The sequence below is a fragment of the Myotis daubentonii genome, chromosome 10 (assembly GCF_963259705.1).
Source record: "Myotis daubentonii chromosome 10, mMyoDau2.1, whole genome shotgun sequence".
Classification (NCBI taxonomy): Eukaryota; Metazoa; Chordata; class Mammalia; order Chiroptera; family Vespertilionidae; genus Myotis; species Myotis daubentonii.
The window spans coordinates 39,947,925-39,974,623 of record NC_081849.1 but is presented as its reverse complement, the minus strand read 5'-3'; the positions used below and the strand labels follow the sequence as shown (position 1 = coordinate 39,974,623).

The window sequence follows — 26,699 nt, the reverse complement described above, 5'->3', positions numbered from 1 at the left end:
TAATGAGTTTTACTATGAATAGAATAAAAAAATAAACAGTATTACCTAATTGTTTTCTTGCTGACATTCTATTTTGATCACAGTTAACTTTGTAATTGAAAATATGCTTCTATATTTTCCCATTTTGTGAAGTAAATAAAATTGGGATAAAAGAAATTTTAGTAGTCTTTTACTACAATATTTGTCTATTAGAGAAAATTTGCATCATTCATACTATGAAACTTGATAGATATTTATGAATTCTTAGCTTTTAAAACATTTTAAAAATCTTAACTATTTTTTCCTAAAAATTAAAATAATTAAGACCAACTAAGATTTTTCATTTTAATCTTACCCCCCATCTCTTGTAGTAATAGCATATGTTCCTGACCTGAATAAAATGAAATGTTGATATGAATGCAGTTTCAGGGGCTACTTACAGGTTATTCCCAGTGTCATGGGCTTAGAGCAGAGGAGCCTGAAGAAAAAGTGTTTCTAAAATGTGTGTTAATTTGACCCTTGATTTTTATTATCTATCCTTCCCATTACCTTTGAATTTGAGCTGATAGGATCCTTCACTAATATCAGTAGATTCCAAAAGCTAGTCTTGGAATGGAGATGGTGTGTGATAACTTACGTTCCTTGGCCAAAACAAACAAAAACCTACATAACTATGTATTTATATTTATACTAGGGGCCCGGTGCACGAAATTCGTGCACTGGGTGTGTGTGTGTGTGTGGGGGGGGTGTCCCTCAGCCCAGCCTGCCCCCTCTCACATACTGGGAGCCCTCAGGCGTTGACCCCCATCACCCTCCAATCGCAGGATCGGCCCCTTGCCCAGGCCTGATGCCTCTGACAGAGGTGTCAGGCCTGGGCAGGGGACCCCCATCTCCCTCTGATCGCTTGCTCCACCCCCCGCCCAAGCCTGACGCCTCTGACCCAGGCTTCAGGCCTGGGCAAGGGGACCATCCTATCCCCCCAATCCCCGGCTCAGCCCCCCACCCAGGCCTGATGCCTCAGCCAGAGGAGTTGACCCTCATCACCCTCCGATCACCAATCACCGGATCGGCCCCTTGACCAGGCCTGAGGCCTCCGGCAGAGGTGTCAGGCCTGGGCAGGGGACCCCCAGCTCCCCGCGGTTGCAGGCTCCGCCCCTCCCCAGGCCTAACGCCTCTGGCTGAGGCGTCTGGCTCGGGCAGTGGGGACCCGCAGCTGCAGCGGCCCCGCGATCGTGGGCTCCGCTTTAGGCCCAGGCAAGGGACCCCTAGCTCCCGGGACTGCCAGCTTCGACCGTGCCCAGCTCCCATCGCTGGCTCCACCCCTACTTCCTGCTATCACTGGCCAGGGCGGCAAAGGCGCCTGATTCTCCGATCATGGCTGGGGGGCAGGGCAAAGGCGGCCCCAGGGCCACCTTTGCCCTGCCCCCCAGCTCTTAGCTCCCCCCTGGGTTTCCGATCACCTTCAGTGGCAGGGGGCTTCTTCCTGCTTTCCCTTTCACCTCCCTGCATTGTGCCTACATATGCAAATTAACCGCCATCTTGTTGGCAGTTAACTGCCAATCTTAGTTGGCGGTTAATTTGCATATAGCCCTGATTAGCCAATGAAAAGGGTATCGTCGTACGCCAATTACCATTTTTCTCTTTTATTAGTATAGATATAGAATTGTCCATGAAATGATGATAGTTTGAAATCATTATACAAAAACAAAAAGAATACTATTTCTTCATTGTTTCTTGATTGGCATATTTCATATATCTTGTTAATGCAGTTTTAAAAATAAGTTGCCTCATTTAGAATTGGCTTTTCCACTAATAATTCTGTCCATAGCCTAAAAAAGTCAAGGAAAGATGAAAAATGCAGAAAATAAATATAGGATTTATTTTAAAATTCATGGAAATATTTTTCATTCTAAATTGCTTTTAGAAATAGATAATATATTTGTCTCATTATCTTAATTTTAAAAGTATGTGGGTGTCATTGAGGGTCTCCTTTTTCTGTGTTAGGTAACACGGATTTGATAAATCGGGTCTTGCTGGATGCAGGTTTTACAAGTGAACTGGTGCAAAATTACTGGAGCAAGCAGAAAAACATGTACGTATTGTTCTTATTAATTAAAAACTATGTCCTCCTTTTCAGTTTAGCATCTTTCTGGGGAATGTCTGGAAATAGGCATCAAATTTAAAGTTTATCTTTAATAACAATTTATTGAGAAAATCATTTTGCAGTTGTTGACAACTTGCATTTGCATTTGCAGGTGTGGTTGTATGTGAGGAATAACACCTGCCATTACTCAGCTTTACACGTAGTGTGTACACTGACATGTGAATAGGCATGTTTGTGTGTGCTTCTACATGTGGTAAAATAGGTTTCCTACCATGTACCCAGTCAAGAAACTGACAAATCTGACGACGGTTCTCATTTACAGTCTCTCCTCTACCCATTTCCAATCAATCATCAAGTGCTGAATATTTATTCTAACAACGTTTTCCTCTCTTTATACGCAAAGTCCCAATTCCAGTTTTTAAGTAATTACTGCAACTGATTTTTATGCCTTTAATACTTCCCATTCCTCTACCTACAACAGCCCCCCCCCCCCCCCCCCCCCGTCTATATTCTCCATGTAACTCACACTTGCCAGTCTTACTTTTAAAATGCAGTTCCAATTCTAGGCTAAAGGTGACACTCTCCAGCATGGATTTCAAGGTCATTCATGAGCTGACCATTCTTAGAAGCTTGTACTCAAAACTTGACTTCCTATATTTCTCACCTTGTGCCTTTTGCTTTTATCACACCAGATACAATCACTCTTCACTAGCTTTCTCTGTCATCCTGGTTAACTCCTATTCCATCTTCAAAATTCAGCTGTATTATTCTTTTCCTATGATATGTCTTCCTTAAGCGTCCTCCCTTTTAATTACATATTTCTTAGATGTTTTAACTATTAAAACATAGTTGCATCTATTGATATATTTACTTTGGCTACTTTGGCTATCTGTATTTTAAGAAATAGTTTTATTTATCTTTGTATCACCAACACCTAAATTAGTACCTTTCAGAGAGTAAGTTGAATAAAGTATTTCCTCCTTCTGTCTTCTGTTCCAGCAAGGGAGTGAAAGCTCGGTTTGTTGTGACTGATGGTGGGATTACCAGGGTTTATCCCAAAGAGTAAGTTCAAATAACATCTGTAAAAATAAGTGCATTACAAAAGACTACAGCAGGAATCTGTTCATTACTGTGTGAGGAAGCCATTCTTCAGAGACACTGATCATTATTCATACATTAAATTGTAATCATTGTTTAAAGTATTTACATTACAAAATATTTCATTTCTTTAAAAATGCTATATGATTATTCAGTAATATATTTGCTTATCATATATACTACATAATTTTAGATATTTTAAAAACATGTTTCTATATTTGAATAGCACTTCATTGTTTTCACTGTACTTCAATGACTCTTACCTCTGTTTATCTTCAGAACAGTCTAAAAAGTGGGTTTGACATATTAACTGACTTGTCCAGAATTACCTAGTTAGTAAATGGCAGAGTAAAACCTAGGAGTCATTTTTTTTCTATAAATTCAATGCTGATGTATTGCTTAATAATGAGTATCATATACCCCATCAATTACCACTGACTTGCTTGGGCATACCTGAGATGTAGACATATCTGTAAATTTTGGTTTTGTTCACAAAGGGAAAAGTAGGTTATCAGGTAGATTAAAGACTAAAAATGATGAGCCATTTCCTCCTTAGGGCTGGAGAAAATTGGCAAGAAAATCCAGAAACCTATGAGGACAGCTTCTATAAAAGGAGTCTTGATAATGATAACTATGTTTTCACTGCTCCCTACTTTAACAGTAAGTATTTCTTGGAATTTAGCTTTTATAATTAAAAAATAATGAATTATTGCTACTACTTGCATTACTCCCCCAAAATATAAGTTAATTGCTCAGAATAGTCATTATTAAGTAGACACGATATGCTGACATCGGAAAGACAGAAGCATCTATTTAACTGAGGAGGTAAAATGCACATGCAGGAAACAGTCATCCAGTAATGTAGAAGCAGCTTATCTGCAGGCATGCATAATACTAGAAACATGTAGATAAACCTTTATTTCACAAACTGAAAATATATTGAAGAATGTTTAATTTTTAAAAATGTAATTTACTGCACTCTAATTAGTTTGTTAAATATATTAAGTATAGGAATTAATAGTAGCCATATTTTAAAATATTTCATTGTTATTTCCCCCAAATTTTCTAATTGAATTACTCAGCCTCTCTGGGGATAGATATTATTTATTCTCATTTTCACAAATGGGAAACTGAAGTTCAGGAAATATTAGAGTTTTTTCCAGGGACATTATCTTCTAAAAATTCAAAGGCAGTTTGGGAATCTAATATCAATCTTTCCACTTCAGCTGCCTTTCCAATATTTTAGCAAGTGTCATGAAGCAGAGGTTTGGCATGCACCCACTGCGTTGTGGAATGCATGAGGCCAAGCTGAATAGTTCACATCCCAAAGGCAATTAATGCAGACCAATTCATGGACACTCCAATTACCCTGGCATATAGCATATACCTTTGCTAGATTAGTCATGTATTGAAAGAAATTCAATATTATTTGATTTATCTAGATAGGTCTTTTTTCCACTTTTTTTTAGAAAGTGGACCTGGTGCTTATGAATCAGGCATTATGGTAAGCAAAGCGGTAGAAATATATATCCAAGGAAAACTTCTTAAACCTGCAGGTAAGCATATATATAAATATATATTATATAGCTACACATGACCAATATTAATGTGATCTAATATTTATATTAAAAAATGGGCAATGCTTATCAGAAAGTTTCAACCAAAATACAGACAGACAAATGTTTTAAAAAATAAAATACAATCACTTCTCTTTGAGGTTGGGGATAAAATTAAGTTGGTAGTATATAGAGTTGAGGAATTTTCTAAGAAGTATATATGTTTATATGCTGTTGGCACAAATTTGTGGAGTCAATTTAGTGTCATATGTAAAAATTCTAAATGCTGGATTGGAATTTGGACTTCTCGAGCAATCCCACTTGAGAAGTCCAACCTGAAAGACACTTAGGAATATGCAAAAGGATACATGGCCAAAGATGTGAATATTTGTAATGATGTGAACATGGAAAGTTTAGTTTCCGTTATTGGGGTGAAAAGATAAATTATGGCATAACTATGCAATAAAAAGTATTAGGTAAGGATCCATTTTTTAAAAACCTTCCAATAAAGTAGGTTGAAAATAACTTTTTTTTGTTAAAAGAAATCAAACAAAACGATTTGTAAAACTGAAGATTAATGGGAATTGGAAGAAGGCTGGAATTAGTAGACAATAATGTAACAATTATTATTTTTTCATTGTATGATTCAATGCTGTTTGACCATTTCAAAGAGCATGCGTTAGGCCACCAGGAGAAGGTTCATAAATTGCCTTCCTCCTCCGGAGGGCAGTTTTATCCCTCAGTGGCTCGACCTCATAGTTAGGTTCACTCCATCACTTCCTAACCAATACACCCTTCCTTCATTTGCTCAGTTGCTTTTATTCACTTAATTACCTCTCAGACACTTTATCATTTTTCCACTCACTCAACCGTTCATCTTCTCATCTAGTCACTCTTCAGCCAACATTTCTTCATTACCTATTGCATACATTGCATTGGCCAGGTTAGGAAAGCCTCCTAAGACATTCTATTTGAATGGCCTTATATTTATAAGGCTATTCTTAATACTATCACATTTTTTAGCTTACCAGCTATATTAGTTAATTGGCCAGGTTGTGGCAAATGAATAAGCTGTTTTGTGAATATAAATGAAGTTTATGTGATAGATGAAGAGCTATCAGCATTACTTCTTAATGCAAACCCCAAGAAATATCTCTGTAACAAACATTATATTCAATACTATTATATAAATTACCTAAATTATCATGTAGCAAATGTTTATTGCAGCTAACTAAAATTACAGTCTTTTAAATTAATTCAAATAAACAATTCAAATAAACTTTTCAATGTATAGCTGAAATTAAATTGATTTTTTTTAGATTTCCTTTATATCTCAAAAACTTACACTTGCCTGCTCAGGCATTTTCAAATATGAGAAGAAAAATTGATATATGACAATCATAGGTATATTTTTTAAAGATATATGTCCATTTTTCTTTTACATTTTTTCAGTTGTTGGAATTAAAATTGATGTAAATTCATGGATAGAGAATTTCACCAAAACATCAATCAGGGATCCGGTAAGATATATATGTTTTTAAATTATTTTACTTTGTACTTACTCTCAAGTGTAAAAAAGTTAAAAGTAAAATCTTATACAGAGGCTAAATTTTCAGTGCCACTACAGTGAAACAAAATTATGAATTCCTTTTTTTTTTTCAAAGATTTTAAAAATCGATTAATAAATACAAAAAAAATTTAATGTTATAGTTTGAAATGGTAGTGTAGATAAGTATTGCTATTTTCTAAAGATAAAATAATTCTCTTTTTTATGGGCTAGGCTGATGTTTAATCTTACTTTTATACTAAATTATTTTGATTTATAATTGCAACATGGTAATAATATGATACAATTAAAATTCAGTTTTACAAAATGTGGTAATAATTGTAATTTTGTCTTTCAGTGTGCTGGTCCAGTTTGTGACTGTAAAAGAAACAGTGATGTAAGAAAACTCTTTAAAATAAACATTTTAACTATAATTTTATTAAAAATATATTTTATTGATTTTTTTATGGAGAGGAAGGGAGAGGGATAGAAAGTTAGAAACATCAATGAGAGAGAAACATCGATCAGCTGCCTCCTGCACACTCCCCACTGGGGATGTGCCCGCAACCAAGGTACATGCCTTTGACCGGAATCAAACCCGGGACCCCTCAGTCCGAAGGCCGACGCTCCATCCACTGAGCCAAACCGGCCAGGGCTTAACTATAATTTTTTATTTTTACTCTTGCTAAGATTTTATGATTAAAAAAAGATGCAGGAAATTTTAATTAAGTGCTAAAAAATTAACTATGAAGTTGTGAACCACTTTAAATCCTATTTTTAAAAAGATTATTATATTATGGGAAATTATAATAAAGGCATATCAATATGGACTGTATTCTCTTCTATCTCAATTCTGTTAGATTCTTTGTACCTATGAATCTTTACCTCTATTCCTGGGTGGGCATTTTCTAACCAAGGTATACTTTCTATTTATCCATGCAGGCTTCCCTCATCTTTTGCATTTCCTCTAAGTTTATTCAACACTGTATTTACAATGATGAGAAATTGTTTTTTTTTAAACTAAACCTAATGATTATATAATTTATTATGAAGTTCCACTAACATGGATTGAATTTTACATTGTCTTCTATTTTATTTCTGTTTGAGAGTTTGAAAAAGCAAATGTGGACTTTTTTTGTTCAAAAGCTGAAGATGCTTTAAGGATGATACTAGATAAACTATTCCAAAAAATGAATAAGGAAGGATGAATTCCACTCTTCTGGTCATCTTATCTGTGTGTATATTTCCCAAGGAAGCAAGGGGTTTATATCATCTGATCACTTCTAGTCATCAAAATTATGTCAATAATTTAATTATTTTTGTAGTGTATCCATTTTATAGAGAGTTTTTAAACATTGATTATGGGAACTATGTTTTTGGAGCAAAGGTTTTGGCAAGCTGCTTCCACAGTAGGAAAATGGAATGCCCATGTCCCCAACTTTGAAAACAGTATTTCAAATTGTCTTTTTTATATAATAAAAACTATTAAACTGATTCATGCATTTACACATGATTTCAATTAGGTGGGAGTTTATGCTGTATTTCAGGATTAATGATTTTTTTTCTGTCACAGGCATTTCTTTTTTTGCTTTTAAATTTTAAATGATCCAACCCAGTATTTATAAATACAGCTCTAAATATCCCAAGACTGCTCCTTTTTTAAGTCTATGAAACACGATGACTAAAATTCATTTAAAAATATTTTCTATCAAATCTTAAACATGTGCTTAAAATAAGAAAATAATTATACATTATTAAATATTTTGATATATTCAATTTACCGAATGATTCAGATGATTTTTGGAGTGGCAAAAAGATTATTTCTGATTTGTTCTTATGATTTGCTAAGACTAAGTTGACAGTTTTAACTGGATTGATAGTGGTGGAATATTAAGCCCTGGGGGTTTGATATGAATCTATGCATGCCCTTAATTTATTTAATCAGAATCCCTTGAGGATGTGTGTCCAAGAGAAGACATAATCATTGGAATTTTTCTCCTAGTGTTGTTATAATCATCTACATGTATGGACGTAATGATAGTATAACCTTATAATCTTCCTAAAATGTGTTAACTGTTATTTTTATTTTTATAGGTAATGGATTGTGTGATTCTAGATGATGGTGGCTTTCTTTTAATGGCAAATCATGATGATTATACTAATCAGGTATGTACCTTAAAGTGAAAAAGAACTAAGGTTTCCAAAGTATATTTTCCTAGATCAACATTTCAAAACTCCTTCATACCATAATAGAAATTGATGAGTTGTTTTATTTTTGTTATAAATTTTAAAGTGCTTAATATGATATAAATCATTAAGATATGATCCAGAATATAGGTTTCCTTATGTTTGTTAGTTGAGTTTACTTTCTAGTACTCAAAGTAATTAAAACATATAGTTAAAGATCTTAACATGATATAAACTATTTTTTATTTTTGATCTCTCAGAAATGTAGAATAGTCACATGTATTAAATACTTATCAGTTGATAGGGTCTAACTTAATATATGGCTGCTTTGAAACAGAAGTTTCTAATCCCAAATTTGTAAAATGCTAATTGCTTCACAGAAGATTTTGAACAAAGTAGAATTTTTTATCAACTATTTTCATTTCTGAATCTACATTTGTGGCTTCTCTTAAAAGAAAAAGAAGGAAAAGATCTCTCAACGATGATCGTTTTTCCTGCCTGACAATGTGTATGGGCTGGAGTTTAGGATTAAACTTCAGGGTAATCCTCTAATACCTTGGAAGTTGCTCCTGTGGTTGGGGCTCACTCCAGCTCATCACAGTCCCTACAAATTTCTTTCCCAAGTCCCATCCATTTTCTTATTTGTGCTCTGTTTCTCATCCTCAGGAGGCCTTTGGTTGTCCTTAATGCTGAATAAATTGTTTCCATTCCTTCTACAGATATCACACAGAGCTTTTGAGTATTGAATTAAGCTCATTTGCGTTGTTTTGGAATGCCAGATCTGGTTTTAGAACTCCTAATTTTAGTACACGATTCTTTGTATTATTTCTTTTCACTGTACTGATTCACGTATTAATATTTGACTTTAGTTTGCAACTATTATTTTTTTCTTTGCAGATTGGAAGATTTTTTGGCGAGATTGACCCAAGTTTGATGAGACATCTGGTTAATATATCAGTCTATGCTTTCAACAAATCCTACGATTATCAGTCGGTGTGTGAGCCTGGTGCTGCCCCAAAACAAGGAGCAGGGCATCGCTCGGCATACGTGGTCAGTGATCGCCCAGTCACCCCTCCCTCTCCAAGAGACACTCGGTGTGGATGAAAGCACTGACTCTTTTATTTTATATTTTCCAGCCATCAATAGCTGACATATTACATATTGGCTGGTGGGCGACAGCTGCTGCCTGGTAAGTCAAAATTCTATTTTTATTGGTAAGGAGAGAAAGATGTAAATAGTAAATAATGTGATGAAAACATGGATTTTTGTGACATGTAAATAATAATTATGGGAATTTTTTTATTCCCAATAACACATATTGGCAATATGTATTTATAAATAGTCCTTCTAAGTGATCCATGTAAAGCTGTTACAATCATTCCGTTTTTTCGGTTTTTTTTATGAAAACAATGTTATGCTCATCCAAGCGCCAGCCTTTCCAGAAGCTTATTTTTCCTATGGGACCTGTGAAACTCTTCATTTGTGTGTCTTCCTTATAGGATATTCAATTCCTTCAATTGTAGGTGTTTTTATCTCTTCTATCTATTGCATTCTGTATTCCAGTTGGATGTCTTCATCCATCAAATTCCTGACATAATGACTCCTCTTTCCACCCCTTTACTGTTCATACAAAGGCTGGCGTAGTTTTAAAGGCATCAATCATCTTGCTGAAATGGATCTAATTCTTTCTTTTCACTGAATCCAACCTCCTTCACCCCCTCACCTAACCTGCCACCTATGTAAATGAGACGTTTAAACTGCTTAGTGAGGCACTGGGAAGTCTGAAAGATCAAATTTGTCATTGGTTCTGCTTAGTCAAGTAACTGCACCTCCTGTGAGGAGATATAATATGAAATGAGATTGTGGAGAAGTGGTAAGTCTAGCAGGAGAATGTCTGGGATCCATTCTCTCCCTCCCTTCCTTTCTCACTGTCACTATATTCCTTTTTTATCAATGCCCAGCTGTGTATTGTCCTAGCCTTATTCCAGGTAGGTTAATCTCTATGTTCATTTGATATTCAGGCTTTCCCAGCTAAAATTAGATTATAAAGTAGCAAAGATTTTTGAATAAAAAAATACATTATTATGGGGAAACAAATTTGTAAAAATTGGTGCTTTCTGTTGTGAAAATGAGATTTCTAAATCTCATATTGAGCCCTAGCTGGTTTGGCTCAATTAATAGAGTGTCGGCCTGCGGACTGAAGGGTCCCGAGTTGGTTCTGGTCAAGGGCACATGCCCAGGTTGTGGGCTCAATCACCAGTAGGTGGCGTGCAGGAGGCAGCCAATCAATAATTCTCTCTCATCATTGATTCTGAAATACCTGATTGCCTTTATGTTATTTTCTGGCCAGAATATCTCACCACCACTTTTTTTTTTAACACTAAACTCAGTTCCAAATAACTCTATACTAACATTTGGCTCAATTGTCCTTTATTTGAAAATTGAAATGTTCTATATGCCACACACACACACATATATATACATATATACATATATACATATGTATATGTGTATATGTCCACTGTGTATTTAAAAATATACTCTATATTATAAAGTAAATAGTTTATAAACCCATGGCACAAAGTCATTTTTGTTTTGTTTTTTATGCTTTTTCTTCTACCACAGAGCTTTAAAAACTAAAAGAAGGAGAAAATACTGACTGTGAAACCTGTACATTGAAATACTGATATTCTCCTGCTAGACTTACCACAATCTCATTTCATATTATATCTCCTCACACATGTATCCCTCATTTGGTCCTACACACCCTGACTTCTTCAACAGAAATAATGTATAATGTTTTGTACAATTTAAGGATACTTATATAAAAAGCTTCTAAACTTTTTATTAACAAATTCTTAATATTTTCCTGAAAGGTAAAAAAAAAATCTGTTTATAAAAAAAATTTCCTCACATTTTTATTATATAATTTATAGAGGAAAATATGTAGATTTTAATCAATAATTACTCATATTTAAAATTTAGGTCTATTCTACAGCAGTTTATCTTGAGTTTGACTTTTCCCCGGCTTCTGGAGGCAGGTAAGTAAATGCTCAGATATCCTATATAATAAAAGGCTATTATGCAAATTGACCAAACAGTGGAATGACCAGTCACTATAACACACACTGACCACCAGGGGGCAGACACTCAATGCAGGAGCTGCCCCCTGGTGGTCAGTGCGCTTCCACAGAGGGAGCGCCAAAAGCCGAGCTCATGTCTAGCAAGCGCAGCAGCAGTGGCGGGAGCCTCTCCTGCCTCCACGGCAGCGCTAAGGATGTCCAACTGACGGCTTAGGCCCTAAGCCATCAGTCAGACATCCCCCGAGGGCTCCCGGGCTGCAAGAGGGCACAGGCCAGGCTGAGGGACAATCTCCTGAGTGCATGAATTTCGTGCACCAGGCCTCTAGTTGTCATAATAATTAAAATACTTTTGGATGTACTGAATTTAACAAACTCAGAGTATGTGATAGAAAGAGAATCACCCATTTGACACTTATAGCTTCAAATTTATTTGTCAAAACTTTCCTCTCTCATTGGCTCTATTTTGTAGCTGTTATATATTTGAATTAATTTTTTCCATTGAAAAAATTGTTGGGCAACTATTAAGGGCTACCACTATATTACTAGCAGTAAACAGCCAATCAAGGTGCCTGCCCTTTTGCAGTTTTGTCCGTGAGAAAGGAAGGCTCTGGGGACTGCCTACCATGTCCCTTCCTAATGGTGGTCTTCGTTTCCCCACAGTTGATGTGGAAGATGAGGACTTTACAGCCTCTATATCAAAGCAGAGTTGCATTACTGAACAAACGCAGTATTTCTTTGATAATGACAGTAAGTCATTCAGTGGTGTATTAGACTGCGGAAACTGTTCCAGGTAATTTTTCTTCCTCATTTCTGAATCAAAGAAATTGTGTTCACTTTTATAGTCATTACAGGAAATAATGGAGATTGTTGTTGTTTGAGTCAGAGAGATATGGATAACTGTTTTAAAATAAAAACATCAGAAATTATCATTTTTAAATTTAATTCTAACTTAGGTAAGTTATAGTCCCTTCAACTATAATAAATGTTCTAGAAAAAATACCCACTTGTAGGTAAAATAGAGAAATGATATTTGTGTATTTTTTGTCAAAAGTAACTCATTAAAATGTTTATAGAGAAATTTGCAGAATCATTCATTCTAATAAGATTAGGGTTAATTATATCAGTAATTCCAAGACAGACGTATGATATTTTTTACATTTAAACTATTTTCAGGGGTGTGTATTCTAATTCAAAACTGGGAGAAAATATTTCCAAAGGTTAATGTTAGTCATCCACAGTATCCATAAAAAATCTTGAAGCATTGTTGAAAGAGATGGAGAATTTAGTTTGGTTGTAATGGGATAGAGGCAAAGGGGGACTTTTGGTTTTCAGAGGAGAGTGATAATCCATGTCACAGGTCTGCTGAGAATGGAGCAGAAAGGCAGAGTTGGGATGCTTTGTGTTTAGTGACTGCGGGCTGGTTATTTGAGAAGAAATGTTAACATAGAGAAGAGAAAATACAAGGAGATGAGGTAATCTGAGCACAGAAAAGGGCTGGAATTGTTAGTTGCTAGGGATTCAAAATAGATGTTTAGAACAGTTAAAAATATTTTCAGGAATGGGTTAACTGAAACTAGCATGAATTTTTAATAAGCATGTTCAATATGATTCAATGACTTTATTTAGCTAACCTTTACGTTCTGGGAGGAGGTAGAGGGTATGAAAAGGAGAAGAAAGGGGAGGACAGTCAGGCATGGACTCAGTAAAAAGCAGGCCTCCTTGTTTAGAGATGAGTATGTTAGGCTATCCTCTATCAGTGTTATCCGGCACATCGGAAAGAGCTTCAGAATCCTTTGTCCTTTCATTAATTGATGTGCAGTACTAGCACTGTGTGCTTTAAAATGGCTAAATTAAATTTCATAGATAATCAAGATATTAGAATGAATCACAGAAAAACCCACTTTTTAAAAAATAGATAATCTTAAAGAAATTACTCTTTAATGACAGAGTTACTAATTACTAAAGAAGTGGAAAAAAAACACAACAAAGCACTTCATGGAATTTAAAGCTCTTGACTTTCTCTATATGTGTGTTTCCAGTTCAGTAGTTAATATTAAAATGTTGTGCCTCATTTCAGGTGCTCAGTAGCTTTATTGTCTATCATATCGCATAAAGCAAAAAAACATTTCCATCATCACAGAAAGTTTACTGATCTAGTCTTTACTCTGCCATTAGCTTGGGCAAGATGATTAGCCATATCTGTAGTCTGAGTTTCCTTATGAGTAAAATAAGGTAACTATGGCTTATTTCCAGTGATAAATACCACAATTCCTTAAACATGTAAAATAAAACATTTTTTCTATGAGTTTCAACAATTTAATAGTGCTAATTTTGCATTGAGAACTAACATTTTTAAACATGCTTAAAACATTTTTGCATTTTTTTTGTATTCATTTGAGAGAGGTAAGAGGTGCATACTAAGACATAAAACACAGTAACCTATCTTCTAAACTCATTCTCCTTCTGTTTTATTGTTTATGTTTGTGATACTTTGTATTTCAAGATGTGATATCATTTTAATGTGTTAAGAATCTTTGAATATTTTTATTTCTTTTTCCCAAAAGATACAGTTCTGTTATTTTCTAAAATATTTACTTTGCAGGATCTTTCATGTAGAAAAACTTATGAACACCAACTTGGTATTCATAATGGTTGAGAGCAAAGGGACTTGTCCCTGTGACACACGACTGCTCATACAAGCAGAGCAGACCTGTATCCTTTGACATCGGAGATGTTTGGAAGGGAAAGCCATCTTGAAATAATGTGTTTTTAACCTCGTCATGTTGTTTATGCCCGTCAAAAGAAAAATATTATAGAGTGATCACCGCACAGAAAGAATGGACCCCTCACGCGAAATTTGTTTTGCATGTCAAGGCTGATGTTGCTATACATGCACCAAAAGAATGTGAAAGGTTTCTTACTCACAGAATGAAGTTTGGTGGAGAGAGCAGTGCAGATTCCCAAGCAGATCGGAAAATGGCCTGAGAGAGCTGGGAGGAGCAACTGTCTGGGTTAGGCAGCAGTGCCAACGGAGGGAGCATTCCACTCCGGCTTTCCTGATCGCCTAGATGTGGGGTAGAAGGAAAGGGGGCATTGTGGCTTGAAAGCTGTCAATAGTCAATAATGCAAAATGCAGTCAGATATGGTATATGCATCCAATGGAATACCATTCATTCTTAAAAAAGGAAACCCTGTCATATGCTACAACTGCTAAAACTACTTCTGGTGGTAAACATGCAAAATGACATGCAATGACTATTAAGCACTTATGCAGAGGTTCTGTAGAGCGCCTATCCTATATAATAAGAGAGGGATATGCTAATTAGTCATGACCGGTATGCAAATTGACCATCACTCTAACACACAAGATAGCCTGCAGGGGAGGGGTTAGGCGTCAATCAGGCAGGCAGAAGCGGTTAGGGGCAATCAGGCAGGCGAGCCATTGGGAGCCAGCAGTCCTGGATTGTGAGAGGGATGTCCCAGATTGGAGAGGGTGCAGACTGGGCTGAGGGACACCCCCCAGTGCACAGATTTCATGCACCAGGCCTCTAGAGTGTGTGTGTGTGTGTGTGTATTTATTTATTAATTTTTATTTTTTTCAAAAACAGCAGGGGCAAAGGCTAAAAAAGTTCTCACCTATGTTTAGAATTGACATTTACCAGTATTATTAGAAGTTGGTTTTGTCTATCTTTGCACCCAGGTTCTCCCCTGTACTGTTTTATAAGTATGACTCTCTTATACTCTGCATCATTCTTCCACTTTTATGTGCCAGGGACCATATATGGTCAGAATTGAAAAAGTTGATCTCTTCACACAGCCTCTAGTCTGACAAGAAAAATTTGTGGCAGTTTAATTCCTTAAATCCCTAAGTACTTGAACTGGTTGTGCTGGGTTAGAGTAATGACATAGGTAACTCTTACTTGCTTTGAGAAATAAATATATTGCATTTTCTTTACTTGTGTGTGGGGGGAAGTAATTTCATATTCCTTAACAAGTTCCTTTAGCTGATGGTCCTGATCCTTGTGACATGGTTAAGCAACCCAGATACCGAAAGGGGCCTGACGTCTGCTTTGATAACAATGACTTGGTAAGACCAAATGTTTACTGTATTAAAATACTGTATCTCAATGGTCCTTGTCCTCAAGTACTTAAAGAGCCATAGTGTTTCTCGTTAACATGATGTACTTTCTGGTAAATAGATTTTTCATTTCAATATTTTTCATGGTTAGAATAAGCTTACCAGTTGCTTCTTCTATCTGTCCTTCGCACAGAAATTGTACTTTCAAACACAATTCCAATCAATTCACTAATAACCCAACATTACAAATCTGATGATTTTAAAGACTTTCATGGACAGTAAATGTTATGTATGGTATATGAGTTGTCTACCTTCATTTATATTCCAACCTTGAAGATATAAAAGTTATTTTTATTAATTTGGGCTTATTCGGGGTATTTAAAAACCTGTTAAACAGCTATTATCTAATTGTTTTATAATTCTTTTTTTTTTTTACATGGTTTCTGATTCTGTCATAGATTAGATTTATATTATTTCTCTTAACTATTCTTATATTGTTTGAAATTAGACCAGGTCAATTACACAGGGTTAAGTTGATAACATATTAAATATGCTTTGTAAAATTTTATTCAACAAACTGCTAATATTCCTATAGGTCAGCTGTCTTCTTCTAACACTATTCTCACTGTGTCAGTAATCAGCTTTATGCTTTTAAAATTATTTTAGTTAAGAAACTTTATTCTCAAACATAAAGGTTACAAAATGCCTGTCCACTTTCAAAAATTAATTTTATTTTATTTTATTTTTATTTTTTTTTTTTAAATATATTTTATTGATTTTTTTACAGAGAGGAAGGGAGAGAGATAGAGAGTTAGAAACATCGATGAGAGAGAAACATCGATCAGCTGCCTCCTGCACATCTCCCACTGGGGATGTGCCCGCAACCCAGGTACATGCCCTTGACCGGAATCGAACCTGGGACCTTTCAGTCCGCAAGCCGATGCTCTATCCACTGAGCCAAACCGGTTTCGGCTCACTTGATTCTTAGATTCACTTGTTGATAGATGCATATTTGTTGTTCATAATTTGTATCTTTACCTTTTTCTTCCTCTTCCTCTTCTTAAAGGATACCTTTCAGCATTTCATATAATCCTGGTTTGGTGGTGATGAACTCCTTTAGCTTTTCCTTATCTGTGAAGCTCTTTATCTGACCTTCAATTCTGAATGATAGCTTTGCTGGATAAAGTAATCTTGGTTGTAGGTTCTTGGTATTCATCACTTTGAATATTTCTTGCCACTCCCTTCTGGCCTGCAAAGTTTCTGTTGAGAAATCAGCTGACAGTCGTATGGGTATTCCCTTGTAGGTAACTGAGTTTCTTTCTCTTGCTGTTTTTAAGATTCTCTCTTTATCTTTTGCTCTTGGCATTTTAATTATGATGTGTCTTGGTGTGGTCCTCTTTGGATTCCTTTCGTTTGGGGTTCTCCGTGCTTCTTGGACCTGTAAGTCCATTTCTTTCACCAGGTGGGGGAAGTTTTCTGTCATTATTTCTTCAAATAGGTTTTCAATATCTTGCTCTCTCTCATCTTCTGGCACCCCTATAATTCTGATGTTGGTACGCTTGAAGCTGTCCCAGAGGCTCCTTACACTATCCTCGCATTTTTGGATTCTTTTTTCATTTTGCTTTTCCGGTTGGATGTTTTTTGCTTCTTCACATTTCAAATCATTGACTTGATCCTTGCGCTGCTCTGGTCTGCTGTCGGGCGTCTGTATAATATTCGTTATTTCAGTCCGTGTATGCTTAATTTCTAGTTGGTTCCCCAATATAAGATCGAGGGTCTTATTAGTTTTCGTGTAGATCTCATTAAGTTTATCGGCAGCTTCTAAACAGTTCTTGAGAGACCTTAAAAGTGTGGTTCTGAACTCTATTTCTTCCATTGACAATTTTGTCCTGTTTCTTTGTCTCCGCATTTTGTTATGCTTCCTTGGTGCACGCCCTAGTGGTCTTTGTTCGCAGTCTTATAGTTAAATCTTGATTGTTGTAGCTAATTCCAGGGAGGGTTTGACCTCCAGGCCAAGTGGCTATGAGAATCAGCTGTGTCAGCAGTGAGAGAACTTCTGTCCTCTAGGGAGGTGCTAATCTAGCCTTTGCCTGAGGCTATCCGGCAAATGCCTCTGTGCAGGGCTTGGGCGGGGCGGGTCGCACAGGATCAACAGGGTGGGCCGGAGAGAGCAGTTATGGCGGCTCTCAGTCCTGTCCCCAGGGGCTCTGCCTCTCTGAGTCCCAGCACCCGCTGCAAAGCTCGGAGAGAAAGCTGCACTCGCTTTGACCGAAGCCAGACAGTCCCGCTTCTCCCGTTTGAGTCTGGGTCCCTAAAGACTCGCCCGGATCTGGTGCTCAGAGTCTGCGACTCCCTCCCGATTGAAAACAACAACCACGCCCTCCGCCGCCAGCCCGCTCCACGCACTCCGCACCTCAGAATTTGACTTCAGCACTGCGCCTCCTCTGAGTGTCCGTGTGCGTTTCTCTTTCCTCCTAGTTGTAGGACTTCCACTCAGCCAGCGTTCCTGTGGTTCTGGGTGATGTCCTTTCCTTTTTTTGGTTTCACTTTTGAAGTAGTTGTTCAAAGCAGCAAACTCCGGCGTTAACCTATGCCGCCATCTTGGTTCTCCTGCACGTGTTTCCAAAAATTAATTTTAAATATAACATTCAATTCTCTGATTATTCAAGGTGTGCCTTTGCATTTAGAGGTTTGCACACAGAGACCATTATTATCTTTGGCCCTAATTTTAGAATATAATAATTCCTATCATTTACTGATTGATGTGTATTTATAGAGGTTTTTATTTATTTAGAGTAGACTAGCCTACTATGTACCTAAGCATTTCCATAGATACCTATTATGCAATTAGGTCATTTAAATTATAATTGGTGCAAAGAAGAAAATCTGGAGAATAAGGCTAAGAAAGCAAGATGTTATAGCAAGTAAATCTCTGACCCTTCCCTTTGAGGGGGAAATGATTCAGAATTGCTAATTGTTCGTTTTCATTTTACCCCGTTAGAATTTTAAAAAATTCAGATATGGGGACTTATTGTTTTATCTACTACACCTTCAGGAGCTTTGCCCTTGTCAAATCATTCCCCAAAGAATGTTGTATGTGGGCCCAAGGGTAGGATCGCTCATCAGCTATTTACCATCAAAGACTGAGGTTAAATTCCTTCAGATGAACTTTAAAGATCATATAAAATCCCTGTTACTCAAAAATATTTTTACCCTACGAAGCTCTATATTTTGATCAAGGCATTAAAAAGGTTTAAGACAAAAAATGTTCAAATTCCTATAAATTATACAGTGGATTGTGGGTGAAAGTACAACTCTTGCTCTGTAGCTTAATGTGCTAATAATGTCTGTGTTTCCTTAGCAGTGGAATATTTCAGTGATGCTTATTTGCAATGGTCACTGTGAATCTGCTCTGGATGGAGGCTCACATAAACTGCTAACTGCCAGCAAATTGCATGAAATCTCATCTTGTATGTCTTCTTTTCTGTGTTTTCTTTCTTTTTTCCTGTTCTTGCTACTTTGCCTGTTATTAATAGGATCAACTTATATGCACAACGAGTCGTGCCTGTACCATGATGTCAGCTCCTATCTTCATTTTACTGCAAGTTTTCATGTGGTGTGGATGGTCAGTCACTTTCTCTAATTTTTCTTTGTTTTTGTGTTTGGCTCGAAATTTAAAAAAATAATCCATATCCCTAAATGTCCTGAAACCAGGTTATTAAAATACCAGTACTAATTATAAATAGCTAATTTCAAATGTTGCATAAGTTTCTAATCTTAAACTGAACATAACATTCTATATTTATTTAAAAATCAGTATTTTCTCAGTTTTTTTTTTAAAAAATAAGTCAATGTGGAAAAAAATTATACAAGCTTCATGATGTCTCAATTTTACTAAAGAGAAATACCTTAAGGACAATTACTAGAGCTGGTCATCTCAATTTAATCATTACTTAATAATTCAATCATTCTACTTTTTTTCTTTTTAAAACAACTTTTTAGATATTTACTACCAAAATTTTGATGCTCTTACTGTATAAGTGCTCCCAATTTCATTTTACTTAAATATCACTTACATTATCTAGGGCAAAATAATCATTATTTATTAACCTTTTGCCATTTACTGAATTACATAATCAGTGTAACTAAATAGATGTTTTAGGGCCTGAGTTTGTGTTCAGGGTTTTATTTATAGTTTTGCAGTTTCTTTTCTGATGGCCTTGATTCACTGTGATTATTATTACTAGAACCACTTTGGTTGTGTTTGTTCTTTCATCATTGTTGTCCAGGTAGTCATTGATTAGGAAACCACTAGATGGAGATGTGGCAATTACTATGGATGGAGTGAGCTTATCAGAGGGAAAAGGGAGTAGCAGAAGGATATTCAGAAAACAACTGCATTTGTCCTGGGATAATAACGGAATTTTTTTTTTGCTGTGAAAACCAAGTAAATAAACCTATCTGGTTTAAATACTAAAAAAATATACCAAAATTAAATTCTCTCTCTGTATGAACATTTTTAAAAATATATCATTATTCCCTTACCCTGGCTGGTGTTGTTCAGCTGGTTAAGCATCGTCCCATGCACCAGAAATCATCGGCTCTATTCCTAGTCAGGGTCCATTCCCTGGTTGAGGGCGATCCTCAGTAGGGGGCATGCAGGGTTTTTTTAATAAGTAACTGAAAAGTGAAAATAGGAATGAGGAATTCTCGGTGTATCTTTTTAAGATTCCTTTGAGAGACATCCCTGAAAAAAATCTACTAAAATTACTCTTGTGTGTGTGTGTGTGTGTATTCTAGATAGATATATATTTAGGTATATATCATATTAGCACTGTATAATCTGTCATACTGAAATAAGGTACCAATCTCTTATTTTCTACTATAGTAATCTTTTAAAAAATCAGACTTGATTGATCTGGTCATGATGTTAGTGGGAGTTTGGTCGCTTTAAAACAGAGAAATGCTGAAGTTCCACCCATACCAATGCATTTGTGATTTGGAATGTTTTTAGAATATAGCTCATAATTTACTTGCATGGAATAATTTCAAGTCTTGGTAAATGTAGTTGTCCATGCAAAATGCATGAGAAAGCATGATCAGGACACTGAAGAGGCAGATTTTTTAGTATGAGTCAACTTACAGATTTCAGGGACTCCAAATAACTTATCTAAACTACCACCTTGCAGGCTAAAACAGACATATATCATCACACAGGGGAAATGAGCCCCCACCCTCCTCAAAAAACAAACACACATTTGAAAATAAAGAAAATGGATTCAAGCCAGAGAGAATATTTTTCTTTCCATAATACCTTTCTAGGATAATTTTTACATTAATAAGAATTTCTTTGATAAACATATCTTTAATGAATTAATGGGTCTTGTTTGTAGCCTAATTTTCTGTTCCATCAAAAACCAAAGAACTTATAAGCATATATGCATGGCCTAGGGTGGGGTTGGAGATGGGTGAAGGGGGGAAAATAGGGGGCATCTGTAATACTCTTGACAATAATTTAAAAAAAAAAAAAGCAGAAGAATAACATGAAAAAAAAACCACTTAACTAAAACTTAGGAGACACTCCTGGTGTAAGTTAGTATTTTGTGTTTATAACTAATCAATATATGTGCTACTTTACTGAGTACCTAATCTTAAGTACTTACTTGTGAGATATTTGAGGTATGTATAAATTAAAAAATTATTTTCAATTGAAATGTAATTAAGAACGCTGTTTTTAATCTGGTAACCCTACCTACAGGGAAAAGTATCTGAACAAAGAGAAGAACGAGTACAAAAGTCCCGAGATAGTAAACACCCTCACCTCTTGCAGAAACAGCCAGTGTTATCAGAGCAGAATGAGTGTTGAGGGCGAGGAGAGGAATACAGGAGGGTGAAACTGGAAAGACAGCCAAGTCCCAGACCATACAATGCTCTGTCGAGAAATTTTGCTCTAAGAGCGATAAGAAATTTCAAGAAAGGGAGTGAAATGATTTGATGTATGGTTTTGAGAAGACTGCTTTATGAGAAAAGATCATAAAAGGACAAGAGTAGAAGCAATGAGGCAGCCTTGCAGGAGTCTAGGCAAGAAGTGATGGTGACTTAGACATGAGAAGTAGGAGGTTTGGGGATATATTTTGAAGCTAGAAGACATGCTGATGGATTAGACTTGATAAAAAGGGAGGAAACACAGATGACTTGTCTTTGACCTGATCCACTACTCCTAAATGTGTCATGTAGAAAAATAATGTTTTGGGGCAAGCTTGATATCTTTCTGAGCCCATATAAGAGTAGAGGTGGTAGAGATCAATGGATGTGGAGGTCAGAGGAGAATTTAGGGCAAAAGATATAAAAATGTGAGTAATTGAGGTGCTGGTCCAAAGTGGTGACATGGTAAGCCCCAAGGCACACCAAACCTACACCTATAAACCGAAATTCCTTCTGAACAAAATCCGCCTGAGTGACCCCTATACTTTGGATGAACAAGAAAATAGCCACATTGAAATGGGTAGGAAATGCTGAGACATACTATCACCATAAGCCTCACACCTGGCACATCAACCTAAAATCAGGAGGCAACTCCCAAGTTCTTCCTGAAGACGGAAGGGTTTCGATTGAACATCTAGCACCTCAACTTTTAAGATTTCCACCTGACGATGGGCCCCCAAAACACGTAGCTCTCAAAGCCATTAGGGGCTTGCATCCATGAGACCCACAAGACCATAGCAAACAAAGGGAAAGTTTTTAATGGGCCCATGAGGGCTCACTAGGACCATCCTCCCAGGGCTCAGAGAAGAGAGAGCAGCCAGAAATGCCTTCTCCCAGTCTTTCCCTGCCAAAGGATATTTGCATTCTTTAAAAGCTCTTGCCTGAGAGTAAATCCTCTAATTTAGCACATATTTAGGAGCTGACTGTGGTCCTCCCTGAAAGGCTGGACACAGTAGGCGATGCCTCCATGCTCATCCTCCGACCCATTCCAGGTCTCTGGTATCTCTTTGAGAAGATTTTTGAACATATCTGGCATCTTGGCTTATCAACCACCACTCTAAGAATGCACCCCTTTATCACTTGCCTCTGGTGGCCAGCACAGCTGGCATTCACAGGTAATATACGACTGTAGCAAACAAACAGTTCTTAACCAGCTGTCCTCCCAGAGCTCAGTGTAGAGGGAGCTACCAGACATGCCCATCTCCAAGCCTTTCCTGAAAGGCTTGCATATTTTGAAAGATGCTTACTTTTGCTTCAGCCTCCAATCAGCCTGAATCTGGGTGTAATAGATTCCTCCCCCACTCCCCCCTCCCCCTCCCCCCCGCCCAGGACAATGTGCTCAACATCACTCACTATTCATCAGGGAAATACACATCAAAACCACAATGAGATACCATCTCACACCTGTTGGAATGGCTTCATCAAGAAGATGAGCAACAATAAGTGCAGACAAGGATGTGAGAAAAGGGAACCTTTGTACACTGTTGGATGAAATATAAATTGGTACAACTAGTATGGAAAACAATAGGGAGGTTTCTCAAATAATTAACACTGGAATATTTTTTAGCTATGAGAAAGGAGGACATCCTGCCATTCTTAATAACATGGTTAGACCTGGAGCATATTATGCTAAGTGAGGTAAGTCAGACAGAAAAAGACAAGCACTTTGTATATCACTTATATGTGGAACCTTAAAAAAATTGTAAAAACAGAATGGTAGCTATCAGAGTATGGATAAGGGGGTGAGGGAATAGAACAGTTGTTCAAGGGTACAAACAACAAGTAGTAAATAAGTCCTAGATATCTAATGCACAGTACAATGAATATACATAATAGCACCTTCTACACTAATAAATGAGAAACATGGTAATTGGCGTACGACCGCTACCCTTTTCATTGGCTAATCAGCGAGATATGCAAATTAACTATCAGCCAAGATGGCGGCCGGCAGCTTGAAACTAACATGAGGCTTGGTTGCCTCAGTGACGGAGGAAACCAACGTTCCCCGCCTGCCGCTGCAGGCCTCTGAGCGGGCAGCTTAAGAAACTCTGTAACAAATACCACCGGACGTCAGCCAGCAGATTTGCAACATTGTAAGCAAAGGCCAGAAACCTACTTTCAGCCACGGAGGCCTAAGAGCTGGAGCCGAGCCTCAAAGCTAAAGCTGGCCCAGAATAAAAAAGAAAAAAAAGAAAAAAGGAGCAGTTGGGAGCTTCAGTCACCCCCAGCCTGAAAACAGCCCTCAGCCCCTCACCCAGACTGGCCAGGCACCCCAGTGGTGACCCCCACCCTGAAGGATGTGTGACCAGCTGCAAACAGCCATCATCCCCTCACCCAGGCTGGCCAGGCACCCCAGTGGGGACCCCCACCCTGATCCAGGACACCCTTCAGGGCAAACCAGCTGGCCCCACCCATGCACCAGGCCTCTACCCTATATAGTAAAAGGGTAATATGCCTCCCAGCACCGGGATCAGCGGAGCCATGAGGCCTCCCGGCACCGGGATAAGCGTGACGGGGCAGCGCCCAAACCCCCTGATCGCCCTGCGGCTCTGTGTGTGACAGGGGGCGGGGCCACAACCTCCCTATCGGCCCTGCTCTGTTCGTGACAGGGGAAGGCGCCCCAACCCCCTGATCAGCCCTGCTCTGTGCCTGATAGGAGGGAGCTCCCCAACCCCCCACCCCCCACGGGCCCTGCTCTGTGTGTGACGGGGTAGAGCCATAACCTCCCCATCGGCCCTGCCCTGAGTGTGAGAGTGGCGGTGCCCCAACCCCCTGATCGGCCCTGTTCTGAGCCCGACCAGGGGCTGCAGCTAGGGATTGGGCCTGCCCTCTGCCACCTGGGAACAGGCCTAAGCCAGCAGGTCGTTATCTCCTGAGGGGTCCCAGACTGCGAGAGGGCACAGGCCGGGCTGAGGGACCCCCCCTCCCCCCCTGAGTGCACAAATTTTTATGCACCGGGCCTCTAGTTGTATTATAATCATCAAACTTACTAAGAGACTAGACCTTAATTATTACTACTACTAGAAAGAAAGGATCATTAGATAACATGATAGAGGTACTAATTATTGCTACAATGACAATCATATTACAGTATATTCATCCATCAAATTAACACATTGTTCACCTTAAAGTTATACAATGTTATATTTCAAATATCTCTCTATATAAAAGGCTGAGCTACCATCCTGTCCAACCAACCAGTCGACTGGCTGGTACCTATGACACACACTGACCACCAGGGGGCAGACGTTCAACACAGGAGCTGCCAAGCTGTGGTGACTTAGCAGCAGTGGTTCTCAGGTGACACACCCTGGAACCAGAGAGGAGGGAGCCTGATTCCTTTCAATGTGCATGAATCCGTACACCGGGCCACTAGTATTTCAATAAAAAGAGACCCACACTAAGACCCATTATAATTAAATTATCAAAGTAGAAGACAAGGAGAGAATCTTAAAACTAGTAAGAGAAAAACTGTTATGTACAAGGGAACCCCTAAGACTATCTGACTGAAGGTAGTGGCACATAATAATCAAAGTGCTAAAGAATACACCTGCCAAACAAGAATACCTGGGAAAATTGTTCTTTAGAATTTAAGAAGAGAGAGTTTTGAGACAAGCAGAAACGGAAGGAACTTATAGCCACAAGACTTATAAGAAATGTTAAAGACTCTTCTTTAAGTGCAGGTAAAACAGTGTTAATTAGTAACAGGAAATCATATGAAACTATACATGGTAAATGCATAGTTAAATTAAGATTAATGTTATAATGGTGGTGGGTTAATAATCACATATATCTAATATGATTGTTAAAGAGCTCATCCTGGTGTATGAGACAGATTATGATTTGGCTTCCTAGCAGGGTGATTGTGGGCAAATGGTTTATTTTTTGAAACTTGCATTCTGTGTAAAATCTGGACGCAATACCTACTTCATTGGGCATCCATGAGAAACAACTGAGATAATTTATGTGATGAGTTGCACAATGCTTTGCAAATTTGCTCCCAAAAAAGATCTTAGTCCAAAAATATGTAGTGAAATAACTATAATATAATTAATGATTACACAAGATAAAATATGTAAACTGTGATATCAATAACAAAATGTGGTGGAGGGTAAAAATATAGAGCAGTGGTTCTCAACCTTGGCTGCACATTAGAATCACCTGGGAATCTTTTTAAAATCCTGATTTCTGGGCCTCCTGAAAAATCTTTAAAAAGATTCCCAGGTGATTCTAATGTGCAGCCAAGGTTGAGAACCACTGATGTAGAGCTTCAGAAAAATGCATTCAAACTTAAAAATGTTACCACCTTAAAAATACAGTGTTAAAAGACGTTTTATGTAAGCCTTTGGTAACCACAAATCAAAAACATACTGCATACCCAAAGATAAAGAGAAAGGGATTTAAACAGACCACTACAAGAACACATCAAATCGGAAAGGAAGAGAGTAAGAGCAGTAAAGGCAACAAAGGAATTTGAAAACAGCCAGAAAATGATTAACAAAATACCTATCAATAATTCACTCTAAATGCAAATGAACTGAATTCTCCAATATAAAGATATAAAGTGGCTGAATGGATTTTTTTAAAAAAGATAAAATTATAAGCTGTGCACAAGAGACATACTTCAAGTTTTAAAGTCACACACAGATTTATTGTGAAGGAATGGAAACAGGTATTCCATGCAAATGGAAACCAAAAGAAAGCTTGGGTAGCTTTTCTTAGACTTTCAGACAAAAATTGTAATAAAAAGCCCTGGCCATGTGTCTTGGTTGGAGCACTGTCCCATGTACCAAAAGGTTGGGGGTTTGAGTCCCAGTTGGGGTGCATATAGTAGGCAAATGATTGATATTTCTCTCTTACATCAATGTTCCCCACCCTACTATTCCCCACACCCACTCTTTAAACATATCCTTGGGTGAAGATTAAAAAAAAATTGTAATAAGAAACAAAGTCATTATATAATGATAAAGGAGTCATTTAAAAAGAGGATATAACCTTTATAAATATTTATGCGTCAACATATAGCACCTAAATATATCAATTAATAATTAACAGACAAAAAGGGAGAAATAGACAGCAATCT

The 26,699-nt window shown here is 37.4% G+C and overlaps 1 protein-coding gene across 6 annotated transcripts in view; it reads left to right on the top strand.

The window, feature by feature from the left end:
* The window catches only part of CACNA2D1 (calcium voltage-gated channel auxiliary subunit alpha2delta 1), a 395,226-nt gene that overhangs the window by 358,020 nt on the left and 10,507 nt on the right, over positions 1-26,699 (top strand). For all 6 annotated transcript variants that reach the window (XM_059712160.1, XM_059712158.1, XM_059712164.1 and 3 more), the window contains 13 exons: positions 1,984-2,071; positions 3,083-3,145; positions 3,738-3,841; positions 4,651-4,737; positions 6,190-6,257; positions 6,642-6,680; positions 8,378-8,449; positions 9,368-9,520; positions 9,607-9,659; positions 11,456-11,511; positions 12,214-12,343; positions 14,156-14,265; positions 15,558-15,640. In XM_059712160.1, the coding sequence (XP_059568143.1) occupies positions 1,984-2,071; positions 3,083-3,145; positions 3,738-3,841; positions 4,651-4,737; positions 6,190-6,257; positions 6,642-6,680; positions 8,378-8,449; positions 9,368-9,520; positions 9,607-9,659; positions 11,456-11,511; positions 12,214-12,343; positions 14,156-14,265; positions 15,558-15,640 (1,106 nt within the window). The remainder of the gene's footprint in view (positions 1-1,983; positions 2,072-3,082; positions 3,146-3,737; positions 3,842-4,650; positions 4,738-6,189; positions 6,258-6,641; positions 6,681-8,377; positions 8,450-9,367; positions 9,521-9,606; positions 9,660-11,455; positions 11,512-12,213; positions 12,344-14,155; positions 14,266-15,557; positions 15,641-26,699) is intronic.